At 42.1% G+C, this 27,829-nt stretch overlaps 1 protein-coding gene across 2 annotated transcripts; it reads left to right on the top strand.

The window, feature by feature from the left end:
* TCTN2 (tectonic family member 2) lies at positions 1-27,218 on the top strand. 2 transcript variants are annotated; one of them, XM_029216928.1, is made up of 18 exons: positions 1-187; positions 380-487; positions 921-997; positions 2,451-2,646; positions 5,401-5,501; positions 9,389-9,579; positions 10,099-10,225; positions 12,165-12,306; positions 13,596-13,661; positions 15,018-15,152; positions 15,392-15,469; positions 19,460-19,540; positions 20,518-20,629; positions 22,791-22,897; positions 24,478-24,634; positions 26,278-26,403; positions 26,557-26,645; positions 26,889-27,218. In XM_029216928.1, the coding sequence occupies exons 1-18, from the start codon at positions 106-108 to the stop codon at positions 27,008-27,010; spliced, it is 2,097 nt and encodes a 698-aa protein (XP_029072761.1). In that variant the 5' UTR covers positions 1-105; the 3' UTR covers positions 27,011-27,218. The 2 variants fall into 2 exon arrangements, with proteins under 2 accessions (XP_029072761.1, XP_029072770.1); XM_029216937.1 differs by having other exon boundaries at positions 23-191.
* The last annotated feature ends 611 nt before the right edge of the window (positions 27,219-27,829 follow it).

The following is a 27,829-nucleotide window of genomic DNA, read 5'->3' on the forward strand; positions in this document are numbered from 1 at the left end:
ACAAGATGGCGGACAGTTAGACGGGGTCGCGTTTTGGCGTCCCCGCCCTTCCAGGCTTCTAAGCCGGGCGCGGTCCTGCCGTGCAGGCCCAGCGAGACCCCAGGCATGCGTTTGCTGCCGCCGGTCCCTCTACTCTTGAGGCTCCTTCTTCTGCAGAGCGTCTTGAGGCCTCTGTGGGGGGACCTGCGTGCGTAAGGCGGGGCACGGGCCTGCAGGCACGGGCCTGCAGGACTGGGGCTGAGGGAGGGGACGAGGCTTTTGAGGCCAAATTTGGGACTCCTCCGGGAGCTGCGGAAGACCCCGCCAAAGGAAGCCACCACCCAGCGTAGGCAGGAGCTCTGCAACTATTAACTCCATTTTGTCCCTTTCTTCCCGCTAGTTTTCATGCCACCTGTCATCCGCATGTCCGGCCCTGCAGTCAGCGCGTCCCTGGTTGGAGGCACCGAGGATGTGACCGTGTCCCTGACCCAGCTGCGGGACGAGATGGGTAAAGAGCCCGGCCCTTCCTGTGGGGAGGGAGGAGGTTGGGTCAGGTCCAGGCCGCCCAAGAAGCTTGGCCAGGTGGCATCCCCTGGGTCCCTTGTCGCTGTCCACTTCAAAGTCGGGATGGCGGGCTGCTGTGGAGCAGAGGACCGAAGGACAGGTTCAGTAAAAGAAAGCTTGAAATCTTACTAGTTAGCCTTCGCTGAGCTATCCGCTGTACTTAAATGCATCACCTCATTTTCCTAATACGAACAGTAATACCTTTTAATTCGTTTAACAAATGAAGACACTGAAGTTCAGAGAGGTGGTCACTTGTCCAAAGTCACACAGCTTGTAAAGGGCCCAATCCTAGGCTTGGAAAGGGATTCCTGACTCAAGAGTGCACCCTGTTAGTGGCTGGCCAATAGTGCCTTGCATTCTGATCTTCTCTCCCGTAGGATTCTTGCCAGTTCCTGCCTGCGGAGTGCTGAGCAATGAGACCGGAGACTGGAGTTTGACTGTCAGCCCCACTGTGGTAAGGCCAGAGGTGAAAACCGTTTGGGTAGCATTTGCGGAGGCCCACATCTAGTGTTCCTGCAGTGTTGTTCTCTCTCTCTCTCTTCTTTTTTTGTTCTTTTTTTTTGGCTGCAACGAGCAGCTTGCGGGATCTTAGTTCCCCTACCAGGGATTGATTGAACCCGGGGCCATGGCAGTGAAAGCCTAACCACTGGAGCGCCAGGGAACTCCCCCTGCAGTGTTCTCTCTCTTTTTTTTTTAAGAACACACATTTATTTATTTATCTATCTATCTATCTATCTATCTGTCTGTCTGTCTGTCTTTGGCTGCGTTGGGTCTTCGTTGCTGTGTGCTGGCTTTCTCTAGCTGCGGCGAGCTGGGGCTACTCTTCGTTGTGGTGCGCGGGCTTCAGTAGTTGTGGCACGCGGGCTCAGTAGTTGTGGCTTGCGGGCTCTAGAGCGCAGGCTCAGTAGTTGTGGCACACGGGCTTAGTTGCTGCGTGGCATGTGGGATCTTCCCAGCCCAGGGATCGAACCCATATCCCCTGCATTGGCAGGTGGATTCTTAACCCCTGCGCCACCAGGGAAGCCCTGCAGTGTTCTCTTAATCGAACAAGACAGAGCTTTCTTGGGACTTCCCTGGCAGTCTAGTGGTTAAGACTCCCGTGCTTCCACTACAGGGGGCACGGGTTAGATCCCTTGTCCAGGAACTAAGATCCCACATCCCGCGCATCGCAAACAAGCAAACAGAAAGCTTTCTGAGTGCTTGGAACCACCATGAAACTGTGGACTATCAGATCTCATAGTCGTCCATCCAACCCAGAGGTTCTTAGGGGTCCTTGGATGAGTTTCAAGAAGCCTGTGAACCCTCTGAAACTGTGTGTAAAATTATGCGTGTGTGCATTTTTTCTGGTGAGAGCGTTACCAGCTTCCGTCAGATTATCAAATGGATTTGTGACTCAAAAGAGCTTCATAAACCACTGATCTCACCCAACTCTTGAGCTTATGTGTAAGGACACTCAAGCCTGGAGAGATGAAATATTTTCCATTTAATGAATATTTTATTGAGTGCCCAGTATGTGCATAGCATCAACTCCGGAGATAAAGGATGAGAAAGACAAACTTTGCTTGCACCCCAGGAACCAGGACCTGTTTTCATGGACTTTTTTGTGTGTATTTAATCTTCTGCTGGAAGGATGATAAAGGTGCTAGACAAACTGAGTTACCTTATCAGACCTGTGTTCAGCTTTCTCTAAGCAGCCACAACTTGCTTGCTTTTATGTTCAGTTGGGGGTTAGGAATCAGGGCTTGCATATTGCTGTAGGTTTACAGGGTAGAATCGAGCAGAGTGATGTCTTTCTTGTGTACGGTTCTTTTGTAAAATGAACGGAGGCTGATTGCGCTTTCCATTATGTGTTCTTATAGATGCCATTTTGAGTCACTATAAAAAGTACAGCAATGTTTTCCTTTCAGAATTCTTTGGAAGTGACTGTGAGGTTGAAGAGGGGTCTGCCATCCTGTTTGTCTAATGAGACAGATACGTTCCCGGAGGCCCCGTGTATTGTCCAGACTCTTCTGGTTTCAGCCTCTCGTCATTCATCCTGTTTAGCACATCTACTCGTTCAAGTGGAAATTTATGCCAACTCCTCTCTGGCCCAAAATGCATCAGGCAAGTAAAGTCTCTGACTATCAAAACGTTTACTGCAAACATATTTTTTTTTCTGGCCACGCCACGTAGCATGTGGGATCTTAGTTCCCCGACCAGGGATGGAACCCGTGCCCCCTGCAGTGGAAGCTTGGAGTCCCAACCACTGGACCACCAGGAAAGTCCCTGCAAACATTGTTTGATTGTGTGTGCCATGCAATTTGTGTGCTTCAATCATGAGAGTGTCTTGCTTTCCTAAACTTATTTTCATTTTGTTTAATTTTCTTATTTTAAAATTTTCCACTTTGTATCATTTTAGTTAAGATTTATTGTATCTTAGGAATTCCCTGGTGGTCCAGTGGTTAGGGCTCAGTGCTTTCACTGCCACAGGCCCGGGTTCAATCCCTGCTCAGGGAACTAAGATCCCACAAGCTGAAGCACAGCCAAAGAGAAATAAAAAAATAAAAAGGATGTATTTTGATCTACTGTTTGTATCTTTGTAAGCCATTTTAAATACTTTTTGGGAGAAAGTAAAGTTTTTTCCTTCTATTGATTCCTGTGACTCCATCTCAAAACAAAACAGAAGGAAGGGAGAGACTGATGAATGAGTTTATAGAAAAACAGCAGATTTTCAGTGAATGCTTTTGACAGCCAGCTGCCTTTCCCAGAGGCAGCTTGCTTAATTATGCTTATAGGAGCACATTTTCCTCTCTTTAAGAACAAACCCAATAATAATGTACAATTTGCTGTTCTATACCTTTAAAAAGTAGTATAAGTTAGAAAATTTTTCATAGGAATGCAAGTAAGTTCTCCTCATTCTTTTTCTATTCTTTTTAATATAATGTAATTCTTATAGTCTTTTTAATAGCTGCATAGCATTCCCTTGTGTGGATACACCATTGTTTATTTGCTAAATAACCATTGTTTATTTAATTAAAAGTTTTCCAGCTTTGAATACTGTAACTAGTGCTACAGCAAATATCGTTGTGCACATACATCTCTGGACATGAGAAAACGGTTTTGTGTTGCTCTTCCTTTCACATCACGGCAGTGTCCTAAGGACAAAAGGTGTGCTGATGTTGATCGGTCCACTTCGCTAGGTGCCACCACCATGTCCCCTGTTGCCTGCGAAAAACGCTAGCACCTCTTACCTTTATGGTCACCCGGGATGAAGGGAGAAGTGTTCCTCTTTAGTAGCAAAGGTCTGCCACTTTGAGACTCCCACAGTGCCATTTCGCACATCACATCCTGTAACTGTGGTCCTCCTTGTGGTTTTGGAAGTTTAGAAGGATTAGATAAGTTACGGTAATGACATTCAGTGGGCTGCTCTGCCCTCAGTGTATTTGCTTGGAAAGATCTCCAAGCTGTATTGCTAAGTGAAAAAAGCAGGTGCAGATGGGTGCATATAGCATGGAATAAGAATATGTATATTTATATTTGCATAAAGAAATTGTGGAGGGGGACTTCCCTGGCAGTCCAGTGGTTAGGACTCTGTGCTTCCGCTGCAGGGGGCTCACCCATCCTTGCTTGGGGAACTAAGATCCCACAAGCTGTGCGGTACAGCCAAAAAAACACAAAAAACAAAAAAACCCAAAACTGACAGGAGGGCTTAATGGTAGCTATATCACTCAAGGCAGTGACTTTTTTTCTTTTAAAAAATATGCTTGACTATATTTAGGTAATATTTCGGAATGTCTTTGTACAGATAGCCAAACTTAGGAAAATTAGAGTATCTGTATATTGGTAATTATGAGATGTCCACTCTGACCCACGAAGGTATAAAAAATCTTGTACCCAGTCAGACAGAGTTCAGAACAAGAAAAAGGGTGGAAGGACAGCCAGGAGGTAAGTGGTATGCCTGGTAACAAGGAAAGTAGCAAACAACATGGGAGACATATAGATAGATATACAAACATCTGTCTATATATCACATAGCAAAACCCTATTCTAAAATGCCTTGCTTATGTCACACGGGTTTGATTAAACTGAGGGTCAGACCCTTACCCTTGTGACACGGTATGTTACTCGGACCTTCTTATTCCTTATAGCATAGAATGTATAATAGTTGTTCTTTAGATGCTTCAGCTGTTGTGTCATTGAAGTTGACTGTTACATAGAGTTTAAACAAATAATCGCTACATAGTTTTCCAACTATTAGTCTCTGGATTCCCGGTTAGGAGGCTGAAATGTGATATAATGTATTCCTTTTCCAATCAATGTAAAGATTACTGATTTCCCAAACACGTGAACTAGAATCAGGATGTGAAAATTTGGATTCACAGTGTGGTGGGACTTGAGGTTGAGCGTGTAGCATAAATAAATGTGATCTTGTGGTCAGATGGCTTCCTGATAAGCTGTCTGAAATGTCACCATGGCTTCAGTTTTATCTGCTGAAAGGGGTAATGAATTTGAAGGAGTAAATGCTTAAAATCAGTCTGTGTTATGAAAGGGATCGTTCAGTGTACTGAAAAATAAAAGCAGTGCATTACATTTATCTTAACTCGTAAATTTTAGTCACTTGGTTATTTTCAAGTTCAACTGTGACTTCTTTTTAATTCGTATAACTAGCGTATTTTCTTCTATTTGGGTTTTTGTTGGAGGAGTAGATACAAGCCTCAGTTATGCTCTATGCATAGCTCATTTCAGGGATTCTTTAATGTGGAACATTGGTAATGGTGGTTGGTAAAACAACGATTCAGCTTTCTTTGAATGTCAAAACTGTGGCAGTGTTTTGTCAGTGTTTCACTGCTGAACTTCTCTGTTGTTTGTACTTTTCAGAGAACGTGACTGTTATTCCTAACCAGGTGTATCAGCCCCTCGGTCCTTGCCCTTGTAATTTAACAGCCGGGGCCTGTGACGTTCGCTGCTGCTGTGACCAGGTATGGTCTTTCTGATTATTGGGCACGAAAGCTATGGTACCAGCTGGCATGTGAAGAGCACCAAGAGTTCCCCATCAACAGCTTTCTAAAACCTTTTTAAAATACAAAACGAATGGGGACTTCCCTGGCGGTCCAGTGGTTAAGACTTTGCCTTCCAATTGCAGTGGGTACGGGTTCGATTCCTGTTTGGGGAGCTAAGATCCCACATGCCTTTTGGCCAGGAAACCAAAATATAAAAACAAAAGCAATATTGTAACAAATTCAATAAAGACTTTAAAAATGGTCCACATCAAAAAAAACAAAAAAAAAACTGAGATTGTATTTTGTGCTGCACATTGTTTTCAAATTGAGTATTTTCTTTTTTTTTGGCTGCATCGGGTTTTTAGTTGGGACACACGGGCTCTCTCGTTGAGGCGCATGGGCTCAGTAGTTGTGGTGCATGGGCTCAGTTGCCTCACGGCATGTGGGATCTTAGTTCCTCGACCATGGATCGAACCCACGTCCCTTGCATTGCAGGATGGATTCTTTACCACTGGACCACCAGGGAAGTCCTGAAATTGAGTATTTCCTTATCCAGCCTGTTCAGCCTAGTTTATGGATGAAAAAAATGTATCTCTTTGGATAAAGTCCTGATTGTGATGATACTGGGAGGATGGTTTTAATGTCTTATTTAGAAGCCTTTAAGAAAATATAAAAAGGAAAGAAAATATATTTTTTCAATGATTTTTAGTAAATTTATAGGGTTGTACAACTGTCATGACAATCTAATTTTAGAACATTTCCATCTCCCTCAAAAAAGAAACCTCATGTCCATTTGCAATCACTCCCATTCCTGTCCCTCATCCCCAGGCCACTTTTTTTTTTTTTTTCAGTTTTCACTAGAAATTAAGTTTGTTTAGTTATTTATTGTGGTATAGTTGATTTACAATATTATGTAAGTTTCAGGTGTACAACATAATGATTCACAAATTTTTTTAAAAATTAATTTATTTTTGGCTGAGTTGGGTCTTCGTTGCTGCGTGCGGGCTTTTCTCTAGTTGCGGTGAGCGGGGGCTACTCTTTGTTGCGGTGTGCGGGCTTCTCATTGCAGTGGCTTCTCTTGTTGTGGAGCACGGGCTCTAGGCGTGCGGGCTTCAGTAGTTGTGGTACGCGGGCTTCAGTAGTTGCGGCTCGCGGGCTCTAGAGCACAGGCTCAGTAGTTGTGGCGCACGTGCTTAGTTGCTCTGCGGCATGTGGGATCTTCCCGGGCCAGGGCTCGAACCTGTGTCCCCTGTGTTGGCAGGCGGATTCTTAACCACTGCGCCACCAGAGAAGCCCTGATTCACAATTTTTAAAGGCTATGCTCCATTTATAGTTATTATAAAATATTGGCTATATTCCCTGTGCTGTATAATATATCCTTGTAGCTTATTTATTTTATGTATAGTAGTTTGTGCCTCTTCATCCGCTACCCCTGTCTTGCTCCTCCCCACTTCCCTCTCCCCACTGGTAGCCACTAGTTTGTTCTCTGCATCTGTGAGTCTGCTTCTTTTTTGTTATATTCACTAGTTTGTTTTCCCAGGCCCCTATTAATCTACTTTCTGTCTCTGTGGGTTTGCCTCTTCTGGACATGGCATATAAATGGAATCCTACAGTCTGTCTGTCTGGAGGACTTGTGTCTGGCTTCTTTCACTTAGCGTCATGCTTTCAAGGGTCACCCGTGTTGTGGCATGCATCAGTGCTTCATTCCTTTTTATGGCTGAATCATATTCCATTGAATGGATATATCACATAGGGCTTAACCCATTTATCAGGTGGTGGATATTGGATTGTTTTCACTTTTTGGCTGTTATGAATAATACTTCTCTGAATATCTGTATACAAGTTTTTGTTTGGATGTGTATTCCCATTTCTCTTGGTTATGTTACCTAGGAGTGGAATTGCTTTGTCATATGGTAACTGCATGTTTAACCTTTTGAGGAACTGATTTTCAAAGCGGCTCCATCATTTCACATTCCCATCAGCAGTGTATAAGTGTTGCAATTTTCCATATCGTCACCAACAACTGTTAGAATAATCTTGATTATAGCCATCCTCGAGTGTGTGAAGTGGTATTTCATTGTGATTTTGGTTTGTATTTCTCCAGTGGCAAATGATGTTGAACATCTTTTCGTGGCTGTTTGTATATCTTCTCTGAAGAAATGTCTGTTGAGACCCTTTGCCCACTTTTTAATTGGATTGTCTTTTTGTTGTTAAATTATAAGAGTTCACTATACATTCTGGCTACTAGTCCCTTATCCGATATATGATTTGCAAAAAACTTCTCCTCTTGTGTAGGTTGTCCACTTTCTTGTTGGTGTCCTTTGAAGCCCCAAAGTTTTTTAATTTGATGAAGCCCAGTTTATCATTTTTTTCTTCCAGTTTTATTTAGATAGAATTGACCTCCAGCACTGTACAAGTTTAAGGTGTACAGCATAATGATTTGACTTATATACATCATGAAGTGATTAGCATAATAAGTTTGATGAACATCCATCATCTCCTATAGATACAAAATTAAAGAAATAGAAAAAAGATTTTCCTTATGATGAGAACTCTTAGGATTTGCTGTCTTAACAACGTTCATATGTAACCTACAGCATGTTAACTATATTTCTCATGTTGTAGTTACATCCTTAATACTTACTTATCTTATAACTGGAAGTTTATGCCTTTTGACCACCTTCATCCAGTTCCTTCTCTCTCCACCCCACTTTTTTTTGTTGTTGTTGTTGCTTGTGCTTTTGGTGTCATATCTAAGAAACCATTGGCCAATCCCAGGTCAAATACATATTTTTAATCCTTATTTTAGATTGAAGGGGAATAAGAGATGCAAAAGAGGCACATGTACGAGGACCCCAGTCAGTCCCACTTTTGGATGAGTGCAGTTATTTATGTCATGGTTGGTTTTACAAAACGGAAAAGGAAAGCTTAGGGTCTATATTGGAGCACTCATACTAGCAATTGTATTTGTAATAACAATCATGTTTAATTTTAAAAATACAGCACATCATAAATCTGTTCAGGTATCAACAGAAATGTCAAATGTATTCTCTCCCTCTTTCTTTCAGAGTGCATCACTGTGCCCTATTTCTAATTTCCTTCATGTTTGTTATATATGGTGTATATGTATACTTATAGCACCAACCACTGGAATCGTTCAGGATTCTGGGTCAGTGACATCTTCAGACAGCTTCAACTTACCTACCACTTTAGACATGATCAATTTTTAATTTGAATTGCCCTTGTTTAAAACAATCAGATCATTTACTTTTCTACCTTCAGTAAACAAGGGATTTAGAACGTATTTAACTTTTAGCTCTCTCAGTCCTTTGAGAAACAAGGAAGAATACAGATGAGTAAATGAAAGCGTGAATAAAGTGACTTCTTGACATCAATTGGGTTGTGATATCACAATAGTGAGAGCTTCAAGGATTCTTATGGAATATGGACTGTCTGGCCTAACTCTAAATGTCCTTAGGTTTCTCTGGGCTAGGGATTTGAATGGTGATGACAACTGAAAATTCTCCATTTGTTGTCTATTCCATATTATCTTTTCTTTTTCCCATCTTGTTTTTTTTGTGTGTGTGGTATATCTTAGGTCCCCAGTTAAGATGTGATTTCCTTGAAGGTTTGAGGTTCCTGACTTGGAGGCTTGTAGGGCGCTGACTAAAACTTTAGCATGATTTTACTTCCTGTAAAAAGCACAAAGCACCCTTAGCCTGGATGCAGGCTGTGTTTGTTTCTGCTTCCACGGGGGGGTCCTGCTGGCCTCAAGCCGCGTGTTCATCACACTGGCCAGGAGATCCTGATGGCGGGCACAGGGGAAACTTTCCTCTTTTCACTTCTCCTTTACATCTTCTTTCCAGGAATGCTCATCAGATTTAACAGCGCTGTTCAGGGAGTCCTGTTTCCCTGGTGTTTTTGGAGGAGACGTTAATCCTCCCTTTGATCAGCTCTGCTCTGTTCAGACGGCCCGTGGAGTCCCCGACTGGTTTCCGTTCCTGTGTGTGCAGCTCGCCAACTCGCCTTTCCTCGGGTACTTCTATCACGGTTCCGTGTAAGTGTCCAAGGGGCTGCCCAGGAGAGGGCCATGCGCCCAGGTGACCCTAGAATATGGGCCACATCCTTCTCGGGACCTCTCCAGAGGCTCCATGCTTCAATTCCTCCATTCTAGATTCAATTCTAGATTTCAGTTAGTAAGTTTATATTGTGTTAAGTATTTGAAAGAACTGGAAAAGAAATTGAGTCACTGAATCAATTGAATCATCGAAAAGAAATTGATTGATACCACAGATAGTCAATAGTGATTCTCTGGGTTGGGGGAAAGAGTGGTGGGCTCATGGGGGACTTTAACTTTCTGTCTTTTACATTTCTGTCTTGTTGAAATTTTACAACAACTTTATTATTATTATTGAAGTAAAATTCATGGAACATAAAATTAACCATTAACTACTTTAAAGTGTACAATTCAGTGGCATTTAGTACAAATATTATTTTTATAATTAAAAAAACAGAGAAAAAATTTAAAAGAATTGTTTTTAGCACATTAGTGATGGTTTCTCTCATTGATTTGCAGTTCCTCTGGACAACACGCTCCCTTTGACATGTATTTGCATACTGATCTAAAAGACTTATCAGACTTTGGTTACAAACAAGGAGATCCAGTTATGACTGTAGATAAGGCATATTTTACTATTCCGCAGGTAATCATTTCAATTTTAATATGCTAGAGGCTTTTCTCGTTTTCCCCTTCCTCTTGTTAATTTAACTCATATTACTCTAAAAAAAAAATCACTTCCTAAGTTACTTATTTTTCTCATGGATTTTTCAGGCACTCAAATATTTAAGGCCTCTGGATTTTATTTTTCCTTTTAATAGTCACTCTTTTTTTAAAAAAATTTTAATTAATTAATTTATTTTTGTCTGTGTTGGGTCTTCGTTGCTGCGTGCGGGCTTTCTCTAGTTACGGCGAGTGGGGGCTACTCTTCGTTGCGGTGCGCGGGCTTCTCATTGTGGTGGCTTCTTTTGTTGCGGAGCACGGGCTCTAGGCACACGGGCTTCAGTAGTTGTGGCTCGTGGGCTCTAGAGTGCAGGCTCAGTAGTTGTGGTGCAGGGGCTTAGTTGCTCCATGGCATGGGGGATCTTCCTGGACCAGGGTTCGAACCTGTGTCCCCTGCACTGGCAGGCGGATTCTTAACCACTGCGCCCCCAGTAGTCACTCTTAAATTAATCTGTCTTTGCTAAATCTCAGAGTGAACTTACTAAATAAAGCCAAAAGACTTTCTAGAAATTTCCATGGAAGTAACCGTCGTTTTTCACTTCTATTAATTTAATAGCCAATTTCTAGTAAGCTATAAATATTTTAAAAATTTTATTTATTTATTTATTTATTTATTTTTTGCGGTACACGGGCCTCTCACTGTTGTGGCCTCTCCCGTTGCGGAGCACAGGCTCCAGACGCACAGGCTCAGCGGCCATGTTTCACAGGCCCAGCCGCTCCACGGCATGTGGAATCTTCCCAGACCGGGGCACGAACCCGTGTCCCCTATATCGGCAGGTGGACTCTAAACCACTGCGCCACCAGGGAAGCCCTATTTATTTATTTATTTTTTATTGAAATATATTTGGCTTACAACGTTGTGTTAAATATTTAATATAATATTAAATAATTTTGAAAAATATTTTAAGACTATAGAGTTTTATGTGAAATCTTTATTTTTTTTTTAAAGCTCAAAATTAGGAGAAAATATTTATGGGAAGAAAACATGGGAGGCTAAACCATTTTTCTTTACTATCCATAGGAATCTATTTTTATTTATTTGTTTTAAAATGTATTTATTTATTTTTGGCTGTATTGGGTCTTTGTTGCTGCACGTGGGCCTTTTCTAGTTGTGTTGAGTGGGGCTTCTCTCATTGCGGTGCGCAGGCTTCTCATTGCGGTCGCTTCTTTTGTTGTGGAGCATGGGCTCTAGGCACGTGGGCTTCAGTAGTTGTGGCACGTGGGCTTCAGTAGTTGTGGCTCATGGGCCCTAGAGCGCAGGCTCAGTAGTTGTGGCGCACGGGCTTGGTTGCTCTGCGGCATGTGGGATTTTCCCGGACCAGAGCTTGAACTCGTGTCCCCTGCATTGGCTGGCGGATTCCTAACCACTGCACCACTAGGAAGTCCCCATTTTTATTTATTTATTTTTCTGGCCTTGCCGCTCGGCTTGTGGGATCTTAGTTCCCCGACTAGGGATTGAACCCAGGCCCTCAACAGTGAAAGCGCAGAGTCCTAAACCACTGGACTGTCAGGGAATTCCCAGAATCCATTTTTATGGTTTTAACAAAAATCTGGTTGTGATGAGGGAGAGAACATGAAATTGAGTATAATCATGTTTCTGCAAAGTAAATGATACACAGCAGGGAATTTTCTTTAGCAACTATACTTACTGTGACCCCTCAGCCAGTGGCTTCCAGACTTTGAGTAGCAAGTCAGCTAGACATTTTACTGAAGTTGGTCAGTTAGTCAATGTCCTAGCCTTTGCTGAAGCTAACCCAGCAGTAGGAGCAGGCTGCAAAAAGAGTACTTTTACAAAACACTGATCTCTTTTTTATGATTAGAAGGGAGGTCGTAAATCTGTCGGGATTTCCCCTGGCCCTCAGGTATCCCTGGCTGGGCAGTGCATGCAGAATGCCCCGGTGGCCTTCCTTCAGAATTTCGACGTTCAGTGCGTTACTAGCCTGGAGGTGTACCCAGAACAAGACAGAATCACCAACGTGAAGGTAAAGAATGGTACTATGGGAGGTAAGTGATGTTCGTTCAGAATAAGAGCATGGACCTGAGTGTTGAGATAAACTCTGATCTCACTTCTACTGGATCAACTTAGAATAACATTTCACCTGCCAACTGAGGAAGGTGTTTTCTTTGGAAAAAGTTCAGTTCCATAAGGCAGCATATTGCATATCTGTTCTTTTTTTAAAAAATCGAGCTAAAATTCTCATAACACAGAATTAACCATTTTAATGTGTACCGTTCAGTGGCGTTTAGTACACGCCCAGTGTTGTGCAGCCATCACCTCTACCTAGTTCCGAAACATTCTCATCGCCCCAGATGGAGACCCTGCGCCCATGTAACAGTTCTCCCCCTTCTCCCTCCACACTGAGCCCTGGCAGCCACTCTGTGGATTTGCCTGTTCTGGACGCTTCATATAAATGGACTCATACAATACGTGGCCTTTTGTGAGTGGCTTCTTTCACTCAGCATCATGGTTTTGAGATTCATCTGCACTGTAGCACGGATCAAAGCCTCATTCCTTTTTTTAAAAAAAAATTTATTTATTTTTTTATACAGCAGGTTCTTATTAGTCATCAATTTTATACACATCAGTGAATACATGTCAATCCCAATCGCCCACTTCAGCACACCACCATCCCCCCCGCCCCCGCCGCAGCTTTCACCCCTTGGAGTCCATACGTTTGTTCTCTACATCTGTGTCTCAACTTCTGCCCTGCAGACCGGTTCATCTGTACCATTTTTCTAAAAACCTCATTCCCTTATGTGGCCAAATGATATTCCATCATACGAATATGCTGTACTTTGTTACCATTTATTAGTTGATGGACATTTGGGTTGTTTCCAGCTATTGGTTATTGTGAATAATGCTGCTGTGCACACTTGTGTTCAAGTGTCTGTGCGGACATACGTTCTCACTTGCCTTGGGTAGATACCTAGCAGCGGAATTGCTGAGTCACAGGGTAATTTAACTTTCTGAGGAGCTGCCAAGCTGGTTTCTACAGTGACTGTACCATTTTACGTTCCAAACCAGCAGTGTGCTGCATATTGGTTCTTATACAAGAGTGACTCTCCAGATTATTTTCACTGACTTTTGAGATTCTCCTTCTCAGTTCTAATTAGATGCCAAGAATGGTGGGATTCCCATTTGATGGCGTTTGGGGAGTTGGGGGGAGCTGAGTAGTTGGCATACAGGGTGGGCACAGTTACCATATTTGCTTGGCAAGCTTTCATTTTCATAGATAAATGTGATCGTGTTAGGTCATGTACTCCTGTGGAAGTTCATTTATGTATCTTTTCAGGCATAGTTACACCAAAAGTAATCTATGAGGAAGCAACTGACCTAGACAGATTCATCACCAATACAGGTATTTTAATGTTACACTTTTATATCATTTCTATGGGAATATATGTCATTTCTTGCAAGTAATATGTAGTCCCAGGGTAAAATACACTTTTAGTGAGAATTTTAGGAGGTTCACAACCGTTAGAAAGATATCCCACTACCGTTTTGCTCGTTCCTTGTTCCGTCTTGCTTTTTGGAGTAACATCTGTGACCTGAGCCAGACCCTTCACAGTCCTGGATGACGTGGGTTCCACGGTCCCTCCTCATTCTCAGGGCCTGTGGGCCTTTTGTTAGATGTTTTTTAGAGAGTTAAAGAGTACTTTAGGGACTTCCCTGGTGGTGCAGTGGTTGAGAATCCGCCTGCCAATGCAGCGGACATGGGTTTGATCCCTGGTCTGGGAAGATCCCACATGCCGCGGAGCAACTAAGCTCGTGTGCCACAACTACTGAGCCTGTGCTCTAGAGCCCGTGAGGCACAACTACTGATTCTGCGTGCTGCAACTACTGAAGCCCGTGCGCCTAGAGCCCGTGAGCCACAACTACTGAGCCTGCGTGCCGCAACTACTGAAGCCCGTGTGCCTAGAGCCCGTGCTCCACAATGAGAAAAGCCACTGCAATGAGAAGCCCGCGCACTGCAACGAAGAGTAGCCCCCACTCACCGCAACTAGAGAAAGCCCGTGCGCAGCAACGAAGACCCAACACAGCCAAAAATAAATAAATAAATAAATAAAGTTAAAAAAAAAAAAAAAAAAAAGAGTTCTTTAGGACCTAGCATTTTCACTTCTCGCTTGCTCTTCTTTTTCTGATCATTAAACTTTGCATTTGTGAGGCAGCCAAATAAGGTATGTAGAGTTTGGCTGATATTTCCAGGACTTTTGTTTTTAATGAAGGATACTACTAGTGGTTCTTTTCAACGTGCTGTAGTTCTAGAACTTATTCTTTACTTCATTGGATATTAGTACAATATATTAGTGAACTAGACAGCAGGCCCCTGCTCTTAAAAAGCTGACATTCTGTAATCTTTCATTTAACAAACATTCTTCCAAGCATGTGCTCTGCATCACGCTATGAGCTGGGGACCAGGGATGCTGAAATGAAAAGGACAGAGCTCACTCAGGATGTGAGGATGGTGTAGAGAAGGTGGCTAATGCTGACTTGGGCAGAGGAATGGGGAAGGCTTCTGGAGGAAGTCATGACCCTGCTGTGTAAGGGAACTGGGTAGGCAGGGCAGGGGTGGGGTGTGGGGGGAAGGCCACCCAAGCAGAGAAAACCACCAACTTGAGCCCAAAGAAGGTCTTTAATTTTCTTTTTTTTAGGTCTTTAATTTATGAAAGTATTCTATTCTTGTGTTTTTTTTTTTTTGTTTTTTTTTTTGCAGAAACACTTTTAAGTACTGGATCAGCCCCCAGGAATGTGAATGTGGAAGAACATTATATTTTCAGATGGAATAATAATACAATCAGTGAAATAAATGTCAAAATCATTAGGGCAAAAATTAATGCCCACCAGAAAGGTAACTTGGTGGAGGGCAGCGAGAATGCTTTCAGTTTAAAATATTTTCTCCTTTCTTCATGATTTTCATAATTATAACAGATTAATTCAGACCTGTTTTTATTTGTATTTATGATTTAATCAGAAAACAGTATTTTTTTTGCATGTCAAAATGCAATTATAAGGTAAAGAAAACACTATGGGGGATAATTTCTTTTCCTAGTGATGTGGTGACATATTTTTATTTTGTTTTATTTCTAGGGATCATGACACAGAGATTTACAGTGAAATTTTTAAGCTATAACAGTGGTAATGAAAAGGAATTGTCTGGAAATCCAGGTGAGATAGTATATGTCAGTCACTGATCTTACAGACATATTTTAGTTCAACACTCCTGTGCTATAACGATGATTATAAATAGCTCCAACTTCAGTTTGTGACTCTGACTGTTTTTTCTTTTGTGAGACTGTATTCTTTTCCTGATAACAGCTTAATTTTTTACATAAAGTGTATATTGTAACAAGTTGTTGTAAACCTAAAACATCCTTTCTCTTTAGCTACTGGTCTTTTTTTTTTTTTTTAATTGATGTATAGTTACAATGTTGTTAGTTTCTGGTGCACAGCAAAGTGACCCAGTTATACACATTTATATATACATTTATATATACTCCCCCTCATATTCTTTTCCATTATGGTCTGTTACAAGACACTGAATATAGTTCCCTGTGCTACACAGTAGGTCCCTGTTCTTTATCTATTATATATATAATAGTTTGTATCTGCTAATCTCAAACTCCTAATTTATCCCTCCCTCCCCCTCTCTTTTTTTTTTGGCTGTGCTGTGCGGCCTGTGGGATCTCAGTTGCCCCATCAGGGGTCGAACCCACACCCTCAGCAGTGAAAGCACGGAGTCCTAACCACTGGATCTCCAGGGAACTCTCGTCTTTTGAAAAAGAAAATAAGGCATTTAAAGCCTTGGTAAGGGGGACTTCCCCGGTGGTCCAGTGGTTAGGACCCCACACTCACTGCCAGGGCCCAGATTTGATCCCTGGTTGGGGAACTAAGATCCTGCAAGCCGCACAGCATGGCCAAAAAATAAAAAATAAAGTGTTGGTAAAATTGATTTTTAAAGAAATAGGCCGCAGATGGTGGGTTCCTAACCTGGAATCTGTGGAGAGACTTCCCGGGGACCGCGGACTGCCGGTCATGTTGCGCATTTCGTATTTATGTGCAAATATATCACCACCCGCTTTGTCAATTATTTGTTTATTTCTTTTGTTCACTGCTGCCTTCTCAGGGCCTAAACCAGTATGCGGACTGCGCTGTTCAGTACTCTAGCCACTAGCCCCATGGAGCTGCTGGGCACCTGAAATGTGGCCAGTGTCATATGTGGAAATAATAATATTTTGTATATATTGGGTGGAATAAAATACATTATTCAAATTAATTTCACCTATTTCTTTTTTTTTAATTATTTTTGGCTGCGTTGGGTCTTCAATGCTGTGCATGGGCTTTCTCTAGTTGTGGCAAGTGGGGGCTACTCTTCGTTGTGATGTGCGGCCTTCTCTTTGCGGTAGCTTCTCTTGTTGTGGAGCACGGGCTCTCGGCGTGTGGGCTTCAGTAGTTGTGGCTCACGGGCTCTAGAGCGCAGGCTTAGTAGTTGTGGTGCACGGGCTTAGTTGCTCCGCACGCAGCATGTGGGATCTTCCCGGACCAGGACTCGAACCTGTGTCCCCTGCATTGGCAGGCAGATTTTTAACCACTGCACCACCAGGGAAGTCCCTAATTTCACCTATTTCTTTTTCTCTTTTTTAATGGGGATACTAGAAAAAAATTTAATTTCTAAAAATTTCTAAAGATACATATTATTCTAAAATCAAATATGAGGTTTGCATTATATTTCTATGGGACAGCTGTGGCTTAGACCATAGTAGGTGTTCAGTAAATACTTGTTGGATAAACCTGTCATTGTTTCTTAAAAAAATTTCTCCGTCCTTTTGCTATCCTTTTTTTTTTACTTTTAAATAAGTTTTTATTTTGCATGATCTTCAATACTTATATATACTGATTTAATCATACATGACCCATTATATATATATATATATATTTTTTTTCTTTTAAATAGGATTTTAATGTACTTATTAATGTGGAGCTTGGGATTTATTGTTGGCTTTAAAAGCGGGCTCCTGGAATTTAAGGGTTTTCATTTCACTGAGTTAATTTGACAAGATTTCTGAGAAGCACCATCAGAATACGTGAAAAATGTTGACACTGTCATCAAAAACGAATAAATTAAGAGCCAGAACTGATCAGGCAGCGAAACAGCTTGAATAGATACAGCCACTGTCTCTAGCGCTTTCTGAGGCAGGACGGGGTTTTCAGAGGACTATGTGACATGGGCCCTGTCCTCAAGGAATTCACTCTCTCATATGGAATGACAGCACCAAGTTACAGGAAACAACAGTGAACAATCCAAGATAATTAATAAATGGGTGAGGGACTTAGGAACAGTTACTCCAGGATTCAGAGGAGTAGAATGTTGACCGCTCTCCCAGACTTTGCATCACTAAGGAGCAGTGTTGAGTGTCCAGCGCTTGCCAGGTTCTGTTCTCGGTGCTGGAGGAAAAGCAGTGAGCAAGTCAGAGCCCTGCCGCTGGCGGGTTTCCTCGCTGGGCTGCAAAGAGGAGATTGCGCCTTGAGAAGCAGATAATTGGAAAGGGTGCTGGGAACAGGAATAACCTGGCGAAAGCCAAGGAGGAAGACGTGAGTGTGATGTGTATGCGGGCAGGGTCGGACCTGTGGCCAGAGGGGAGGCCTCTGGTTCAGGAACGGTGGGGCGTAGTGCTGGAAACACAGACACCATGCATGAACCTCATTTGCATCCCAGTTTGTAAAAACAGCGCTAAAACACATTTTTGGAGGGAATCTAAGAGGAAATATGAGTATGAACTGGATATGATATGATTATAAGGGATTATTATTAATTTTCTTAGGAGAAATATTGGCATCATGGTGATATAGGGGAATGTTTTTTGTTTGTTTGTTTTTCTTTTTGGCTGCACCCCTTGGCCTGTGGGATCTTAGTTCTCCGACCAGGGATTGAACCTGTGACCACGGCAGTGAAGGTGTGGAGTCCTAACCACTCGACCGCCAGGGAATTCCCTGTAGGGGAATGTTCTTAATTTGGGGAGATGTGTGATGGAGGTTTTAGGGGTGAGGTGTCATGACGTCTACAACTTATTTTCACATGGTCCTGCCCCTCCCCTCCAATGTATATATGCTTTTATAATAGATAAGACATATATGGCTAAATATTAACAGTTGTTGATTTTAGGTGTTGGCTGTATTGAATAAGGCTCACTTTCAAGTTTTCTGTACTTGTGAACTTTTTCATATTAAAAAGGTGGAGGGACTTCCCTGGTGGTGCAGTGGTTAAGAATCCGCGTGCCAATGCAGGGGACATGGGTTTGATCCCTGGTCTGGGAAGATCCCACATGCCACAGAGCAGCTAAGCCTGTGCACCACAACTACTGAGCCCACATGCCACAACTACCGAAGCCCGTGCGCCTAGAGCTCGTGCGCCGCAGCAAGAGAAGCCACCGCAATGAGAAGCCCGCACACCACAGCGAAGAGTAGCCCCTGCTCACCGCAACTAGAGAAAGCCCATGCGCAGCAGCGAAGACCCAACGCAGCCAAAAATAAATAAATAAGAAAAGAAAAGCACTTGATGACATTAAAATTAAACAAACAAAAAGAAGGTGGAAACAATCAACTGGATTACTAGGAGATGGATGGGAATAGGATCTAAATCAGATCTTGGGGTTGAATTGGTTTACCGGCAAATCATTCCCTGAGAAGGTAACTTTGGTTTAAGTTTCCCTTACGAGCCCCTGTGATAAGTGGTATTAATCACTCAGCAAGTATGCATGAACCGGCCTGCCCAGCAGCTAATTGTTCTCCAGGGTGAGAGGTCCAAGACCAACTCCTGCCTGCTTTTCACTTTTCAGATTTTTACTTTAAAAATGTGTTCCAAAAAATCACATGGACATCTTTGTTTCAGAATCTGATTCAGTGACACCTGAATCACTTTGCTGTACACCTGAAACTAACACAATATTATAATCAACGATACTTCAATAAAAAACAAAATAAAACCGAAAACAAATGAAGGTGATGTCCTTTTTCTCGAGGGTATTCTGAAAAAGCTTTGCCTGCATATTTCCTTTTACTGTGGATTCCTCCTTTCCGTTATTTGATGAGCTAGCGTCTGTTGCATTAAAATAACTTTAGAGGGAAAGATGCTGACTCTCCTGCATTGTGTTTGTCTAGGTTACCAACTTGGCAAGCCTGTTCGAGCTCTAAACACCAACAGGATGAATAATGTCACGACTTTACACCTTTGGCAATCCGGTAATCTGGTTTGGTAATATGATTAGCTCTCTGGTGAACTAGAATTGGAAATATTACCATATTTTGAATCCGATTAAGGAACCAATTACTTTAAAGCTGAGTTTGTTTATTTAGCTTGTGTGTGGGGGGGTGGTTTTCCATCCTTCTGCAGCTTTCTTTTCTTTCTTTCTTTTTTTTTTGTAAAAAATGTTCACATTGCTTGCACTCGAAGTGCTGGTTTTTAGTAATAGAGATTTAAATATGAAAGTGGCTGGAGAGTCCATTGTCTTTGTAGTTATTGATTAGCCCAAGATGATGCTAATCGGAGACATGGGAATAGTTTTATTCCAAACTATGGAAAATCTTTGCAACAGTGGTAATTACCCACATCTGCCAGAAGGCATTAAATTTCAGGTTCAGAGTAAACCCTTGATCCCTGTCCAGGTATTTTGATACAGAAAGAGCCTTTTGTTCAGCTTTCAAAGGATTAGAGTAACAATGACCTCAGTTCTCGAAAATTGGAAGCTTTATTTCTTTTCTTTTTTTAAATTAATTTATTTTTGGTTGCATTGGGTCTTCGTTGCTGCGTGTGGGGTTTTCTGTAGTTGAAGCAAGCAGGGGCTACTGTTCGTTACGGTGCCCGGGCTTCTCATTGTGGTCGCTTCTCTTGTTTGGGAGCACGGGCTCTAGGCACACGGGCTTAAGTAGTTGTGGCCCAAGAACTCAGTAATTGTGGCTCGCGGGCTCTAGAGCGCAGGCTCGGTAGTTGTGGTGCACGGGATTAGTTGCTGTGTGGCATGTGGGGTATTCGCGGACCAGGGCTCGAACCTGTGTCCCCTGCATTGGCAGGTGGATTCTTAACCACTGTGCCACCAGGGAAGTCCCTGGAAACTTTATTTATGCTTTTTGTTCTCTCTCTGTTTTGTAAGAAAAACTTTAATGTAAATATTTTACTTACTTTTATTTTGCAAAAATAGGATAATCTTTTTATTTTATAGCTGGAAGGGGTTTGTGTATATCAGCAACGTTCAAACCCATTTTATTTGGAGAAAATGCACTGTCTGGGTGCCTTTTAGAAGTTGGAATTAATGAAAACTGTACTCAGCTCAGGTGAGTGTCTCACTGATGAATTTATCTACATTTTGAGTGGTTTGCTTAAATTTAATTCACATGAATACTAGCAACAACATGAATGTGAAAAATTTCAGTCTGAATAAAAACATATAAAAATGATAGTAAATAATACAAGCTTCCAATACAATTTAGAGTTGATTCAAACATCAATATAAGTGAAAATAGACATTCTTGGGACTAAAGCTATTTCATCCATATTTATGTAGATTTCTCTGGGAAGTTTATTCACGTCATTGGAAACCCATGAAATAGAAGGAGGGCTGGAGCCAAGTATAGTCAGTGATTAACATTTAAAGAATTCTTAAGCTGTGTAACATGATGTATAAAGTATTTTCCACTTAATTATCTGGGTGGCATTTAGAAAATTTATGGATATGCATATGCATTTTTTTAATTGAGGTAAAATTCATACAACATAATCATTTTAAAGTGAATAGTTCAGTGGCATTTAGTACATTCATAATGTGGTGCAACCACCACCTCTGTTTAGTTCCAGAGCACTTCCGTCTCTGCAAAATGAAACCTGTACCTTTTAGCAGTCACTCCCGATTCCTCCCTCCCCTCAGCTCTGGCAACAGGCAATCTGCATTCTGTCCCTTTGGATTCACCTACTCTGAATATTTCATGTAAATGGAATCATACACTATGTGACTTTTTATGTCTGGCTTCTCTCACTTAGCATCCTGTTTTTGAGGTTCATGCATGTTGTAGCATATGTCAATACGTCGTTCTTTTTCATGGCTGAATTTTATTCCATTGTATGGATATACTACATTTTGTTTATCCGTTCGTTAGTTGATGGATATTTGGGGTATTGCCACCTTTTGGCTGTCGTGAATAGTGCTTTGAACATTCATGTATCAGTTTTTGTTTGAATACCTGTTTTCAGTTCTTTTGGGCATATGTGCAGGAATGGAATGGCTGGATCATATGGTAATTCCATGTTTAATTTTTTTGAGGAACCGCCATATTGTTTTCCACAGTGGTTGTACCATTTTACAGTCTCACCAACAACGTAAAAGGGTTCCAATTTCTCCACATCCTCGCCAACACTTGTTTTTTTTGGCCATGCCACTTGGCATGTGGCATCTTAGTTCCCCGACCAGGGATCGAACCCGTGCCCCCTGCAGTGGAAGCATGGAGCCCTAACCACTGGACTGCCAGGGAAGGCCCCCTCGCCAACACTTGTTATTTTCCATTTTTTGAATAATAGCCATCCTAGCAGGTGTGAAGTGGTATCTCCTATCCCAAGTGGTGCAGTTCTTTGGGGAGCAGGGAAAAGGTGGGGGCACATTGTGAAGGGAAGAAAAACTGTGGGTATACGTCACCCACGGCGGCTCGTGGTTGCCGGGTGCGGGGCAGTCAGAGCCTCTCCCTTGTGGTTTGTAAGATTTGTACCCTCCAGTGACGTTACTGGAACAGAGAGGTGCCAAGTTCCAATTCTTAACCCTCACCTAATTTTATAGCTCAAAATTCTAACTAAATATTTAGGTTCCTTTTACTATTGGGTCACTGTGTCCCATGAATTTATCCTGGTAACTTGATATGTGATCTACCCACCTCCCAAGTTTTGTGACACTCAAAGGAACCTGTAAACCACATGATACCAACATAAGTTACTAACATTTTAAGGCCAAAGTGAAAGATTGTTTCTATGTGTCCTCCCCTTGCTGTGTAAGTTCATCCCAGGAAAGCCTCTGAAAGAGGCAAGACTCCCAGCCAGATCCCCTGGCAGTTTTTTGTTTAGACATCCAGCAAGCACAGCCTGGACACTCTTTTTTTGTTTGTTTTTGTTTTGTTATTTTTTAATATCTTTATTGGAGTATAATTGCTTTACAATGGTGTGCTAGTTTCTGCTGTATCACAAAGTGAATCAGCTATACACATACATATATCCCCATATCCCCTCCCTCTTGCGTCTCCCTCCCACCCTCCCTATCCCACCCCTCTAGGTGGTCTCACAAAGCACTGAGCTGATCTCCCTGTGCTATGCGGCTGCTTCCCACTAGCTATCTATTTTACATTTGGTTGTATATATAAGTCCATGCCACTCTCTCACTTTGCTGGACACTCTTTGTAAGGACTTCAGGACAAGACCTGCTGGCCATGCGCTGAGAAATGTCTTCCTCTCTTGTAGGGAGAATGCTGTTGAACTACTTGATTCATTAATACAAGTGACTCATGTTGCAATGAGAGGCAACTCCAATTACGACAATCTTAGTGATGGCTGGCTTGAAATAATACGTAAGTGAAAGCTGCACACGTGTAAAATGTGTACCTTGGTTGCTATGATTACATAGCGTCAGGTGTAGTGTTACAGCCTGACCTGACAGGTTGTCTTTCTTTGCTGTGGCCCAACGGACATTTGTTTAGAGGTTAGCTTTCCGGGCAGGAAGCTTTTCATGTCTTTTACCTCTTATTCATGATGGCTTTTTTTTTTTTTTTTTTTAAAGAGGATACCAACAGGAAGTTCAAATTGCCCAGTTGTTTTACAAGCTGACGGTCTTTGGAAAAGGAAGTCTTAATGAAGTTTGAGGATTTTCAGGGCATGTCAGTTTGCATTCCTTTTTTTCTGTGGTCTGTGGGCCTCTCCCCTGCCCCGTGGGGTGGCCATGGATCACGTAATATGTCTGTGTGCTTGAGGTGCCCCGACCACTCTCTGACTCAGGCAGGGAGTCCTGCTGGCCACGATTTGCCAGCACAGTCTGCGCTCAAGTCACTAGGCGCAGAGTTATGTCCTTATTTGGAAACAGAACCCAGAGGTCTGGGCTTGTCAACCCCTTGTGAACCTCTAGGCCAGCCAGGTGGGCTGTGGAGTGCCTGAGGGATGGTGGGAAGGGGTCAGTAAAGCATCTAAGAAGTAAAAAGCGTGGGAAATTTCAAGACAGAGAACAGGAGTTGGTGAGGTGGGAAATCAGAGGTGGTGGCATTTTGTTGCCTTCAAGGTGGAAGCTGTTAGCTTCTATTTCATGTCTAAGATTAAAATCAATCCTGATCCTGGTTGATAGAAGAGAAATGATGTTGAACACATATATCAAGGAGGAGGAAACTAGAAACAGTGTTGCCAACCTTCCAAATCCCTGAAGGAACAAAGAAATCCCCTCCAGAGTCTCATAGGACTTGCCATCCACATCCTGTAACTGACCTTGCTGTTTTTTCCCCCATAAGGGCCAGTTTTCAAGATGAATGAAAATTAATCTTTTAGTTTTATTCTCTTCCATTTGTACTACTGCTGTGGCAACACATCAGGAAATTGCTTTTGAACTATTTAATCCGTAGTAACCAAAGTTGTTAGTATAGACTTTAAATGTCTTATGCAGCTTTTACTAGAATAGTGACTGCATGGGATAAGTCTCATGGCGTTTTACTGCAAGTATATGGTATTTCTGTTAAAACTCTGGGTGGATTTCAATGAGGGGCTTGGGAACTGATTCATGATTTAGGGTTTTATTATGTGGGTCAGGGATTTTAAAGTTCCAGTGATTGACCTAGCATCCAAGGGAACATTTTGAACACGAGGGGTAACACAGTTACAGAGTGACATGTAACTAGAGCCTGTTAGAGATTAAAGCCTCATTCGTTGTGAATCCTGTCTGATAATATTTCCCATTTTGGGAGTATCACAGCATTGTAGGAAAACTGTTAAATAAATTGTTATTTAAAATATATATAAAATATATATATAATATATAAAATATATATAAAATATATAAAATATATATAAAATATGTTATTTAAAAAATATATAAATTGTTATAAAAATAATTAAACTGTTAAAGAATTAAATAATTCTTTCCAATATGCACAACTTACCATTCCTCCAGGTGCAGATGCCCCCGATGCAGGTGCAGACCCACCTGTCAGCAACGCAAGCGGCATCTGCCTGGGTGTTCCTGCTCAGCTGAATATCCGCATCCTCTTCTCGGATGCTGGCGCCGTAGAAGGGATGACTCAGCAGGAGATACTTGGCATAGAAACAAGGTTTGATCATATCGGGGATAAGTGGGGTTTAGAGACAGGAAAGTTGAGGGCGCTCCGAAGAATAGGGGAATGCTAATTTAGAATCTGACTGGTTTATTTACAAATTGCAATGATTAGCAAATGATTACATGTATAAATGGAATATGGATAAACTGTGTTTGTAATGGAAACTCATTCTCACTCACAAGTATCCGTAAAGCTACGTATAAGGGAGTCTGCCAGGTATTTCAGGGAGTACAAGGATGAGCAGGGGGCTGCTTAGTGCTTGGCATATTTTGAAATTCATGAATACCATTGGCATACTAATCCGGGAATATTGCCCAGTGGTTAGAGATTTTGGTGGCAGATGGGTGGGTTCAAATCATGGCTATTCCAGTGTGAGCTGTGTGACCTTGGACAGTTACTCAACCTCTTCTGAACTGCAGTTTCCTCATCTGTAAAATAGTGATGCACCTTTACATGTCAGACCTCTATCACCTTTAAGTGACAGGGTCCCAACTGACACTGACTTAAGCAAAAGGTGGGTTTTTTGGTTCAAGTTATGAAAAGTCCATACACAGTGAGTTCATGGTTCATGGTTCCCATGTGGTCAAGGGTCTTTCCCCCTTTATCTCTGGGTTCCTCTTTTCTTTGGGTGGGCTTCATTCTCGGGGGGTGGGGTTTCCTCAAGAGCTGGCAAAGATAAACACCAGCAAATCCAGGCTTATATCAATTTAGCAAATCCAGGGAATTCCCTATAGATTCAGTGGTTAGGGGAAAAAAAAAGCTCTTCCAGTTTAGCAAGTCCAATGGATGGAGGGTGCCTCCTTTCCCCATCTTTCTCAAAAATGTTCTGGGAAGACTTTTATTGGTCCAGTTTTGGTCATGTGCTCCTTTCTGAACCAATTACTATGGCCAGGGGCATAGCTCTGATTGGCCAGGCGCAGGTTATGGGCACATCCCTAGGTTCAGGTGGGTCCCTTCTTGTCCACTCAACTGAGAGTGGGGAGGGGTAGTTCCGCCAGGGAAAACTGGGGTGCAATTACCAGAAGAAAGGCAAAGGCATGCTGGGTAGGCAGAAATAACATGGAAAGCCTTTAAAAATCATTAGCTTCTACTGTTGTTATTATTGTTGTTATTACTATTATTATAATATTGTTTGAGACAAACAGGTGATAAAACAAATGAATTTTAAAAGCACAGTATGAAATGAGTTGGGGGGGAGGAGAGATGAAACAGAATTGGCAAAATGCTGGCAGCTCTTACAGCCTGTGATAGGGCCATGAGGGTTCATTATACCTCTGTCTCTGCTTGTCTGTGCGTTTGAAAATTTATATAATACAAAGGGGGAAAAATAGCACCAGCAGGATATGGGAAACTTCTTTAGGAGAATCTCAGCTCATATTGTTGTTGTCAGTTACCTGAAGTTCTTTTTCTTTTTTAAATCTTTATTGAATTTGTTACAGTATTGCTTCTGTTTTATGTTTTGGTTTTTTGCCTGCAAGGCAAGTGGGATCTTAGCTTCCCGACCAGGGATCGAACCCACACCCCCTGTATTGGAAGGCAAAGTCTTAACCACTGGACCACCAGGGAAGTCCCCCGATGTTCTTAACAGACCGGAAACGAGCGGTGGATTTGTTGTCTGCTTAACCTTTCCCTCCCAGGTTCTCCTCGGTGACCTGGCAGTTCCAGTGTGGGCTGACTTGTGAGGATGAGGTCAACCTTTTCCCCATCAGTGCATCTGTCCAGTTTATTAAGATACCTGCACAGTTACCCCGTCCACTTACAAGGTAATACAGTTGCTGACCTAAGTGACATTAGTAAGAAGCAGAAAAATATATGTTCCAAAGTAAGAAGTTTATTTCTTTAATTAGGTTTTGATGCTTCTCATCAAATGCATGTGCTTTGCTGTAGCTACTGTAACTTCCTAAAATGTTTTGTAGATACCAGATCAATTTTACAGAGTACAACTGTAACAGAAATGAGGTTTGTTGGCCGCAACTTCTTTATCCGCTGACCCAGTATTATCAAGGTAAGGTAAAGCACATTTCTGAAATGGTTATCATTATGTTGTGTCAATTTAAAAACTTAAAAAATAGTGTAAATGTCACAGAAAACTTAAAACATATAGCAAAGCTTTAAAAAGAGAACATTTACTGATCATGTTGCCACTTAGAAAGGATCACTATTTATGCTTTGGCTTACTTCTACCTAAATAATTACCCAAAAAGTTAAGAAATAGGAACGTTGCTTAATTTGATTCATTGCCTTGCAGGGGAGCCTTATTCTCAGTGTGTTGCCAAGAGCTTACTGTTGGCATCCTTCATCACATTAGCGGTGTTCCTCAGTAACCCCTGGACTGGAATATGCAAAGCGTGGAATTCAGCTACCATCTGACCTCTTACAGATCATCAGCTTTTACTTCAGGGGTTTGTTGTCCTCCCGTGTGCCTCTCTATAAAATCTTAATAAATGAAATGTTTTATTTTTATAGAAGATTTTGTTAGGTGCTCTGCAAATTTACTTCACATATACAGCTAGCCAGACGTTCAAAGCAATGCAGAACGGGCGTCCTCACAGCTATACCAGACTGAGCAAAATGCAGGAGAGGGTCAACCGAGTCAATAAACGTTATTAGGAACTTTAGTTTTTTCACAAATGATGAAAGTCATAGGAGTTTTGGTCCAAATGTTACTTGCACCATAGAGAGTCAGTCTTTTAATTTTTAATATATTTATGTTGATCCGGTTAGTTCCCACTGTTCCAAAGACAGGATTAAGAATGCATTAAAGCCTTTAAAAGTGTATATTAGTGCAAAAGTCTAAGAAAATGGATGAGGCAAGATGGGGGGGGCTGCAGGAGGGGGACATGACTAGGTAAGTAAACAGAACTAGGAGAGAACACAAGCCCCCGAGACAGTACACCAAAGACCTTGCATTTAGCAAAGGCAGGTCCCTCATGTAATGTTCAGTTTGCCAAAAAACCAAAATATGATTAGCTATAGGAATCATGGGGCCCATCGATTAAAAAACAAGCTGGCTTTCAAGGAAGGACAGTTTTTCCTAGTTGAGAGAAATTCCTCTTGGGGCCCCCTGGGGGACAGACAGTACGAGGCAGCCGGGGGAGGGAAGCAGGGAAGCAGAACGGACGTCTCCCACCACAGCCCAAGAGCGGCCACACGGCCACGTCCAGTGAGGTTTCTTTGTGGGCCAGATAA

Source organism: Monodon monoceros, unplaced genomic scaffold (assembly GCF_005190385.1).
Source record: "Monodon monoceros isolate NGI ecotype Baffin Bay Population unplaced genomic scaffold, NGI_Narwhal_1 Super_Scaffold_1, whole genome shotgun sequence".
Classification (NCBI taxonomy): Eukaryota; Metazoa; Chordata; class Mammalia; order Artiodactyla; family Monodontidae; genus Monodon; species Monodon monoceros.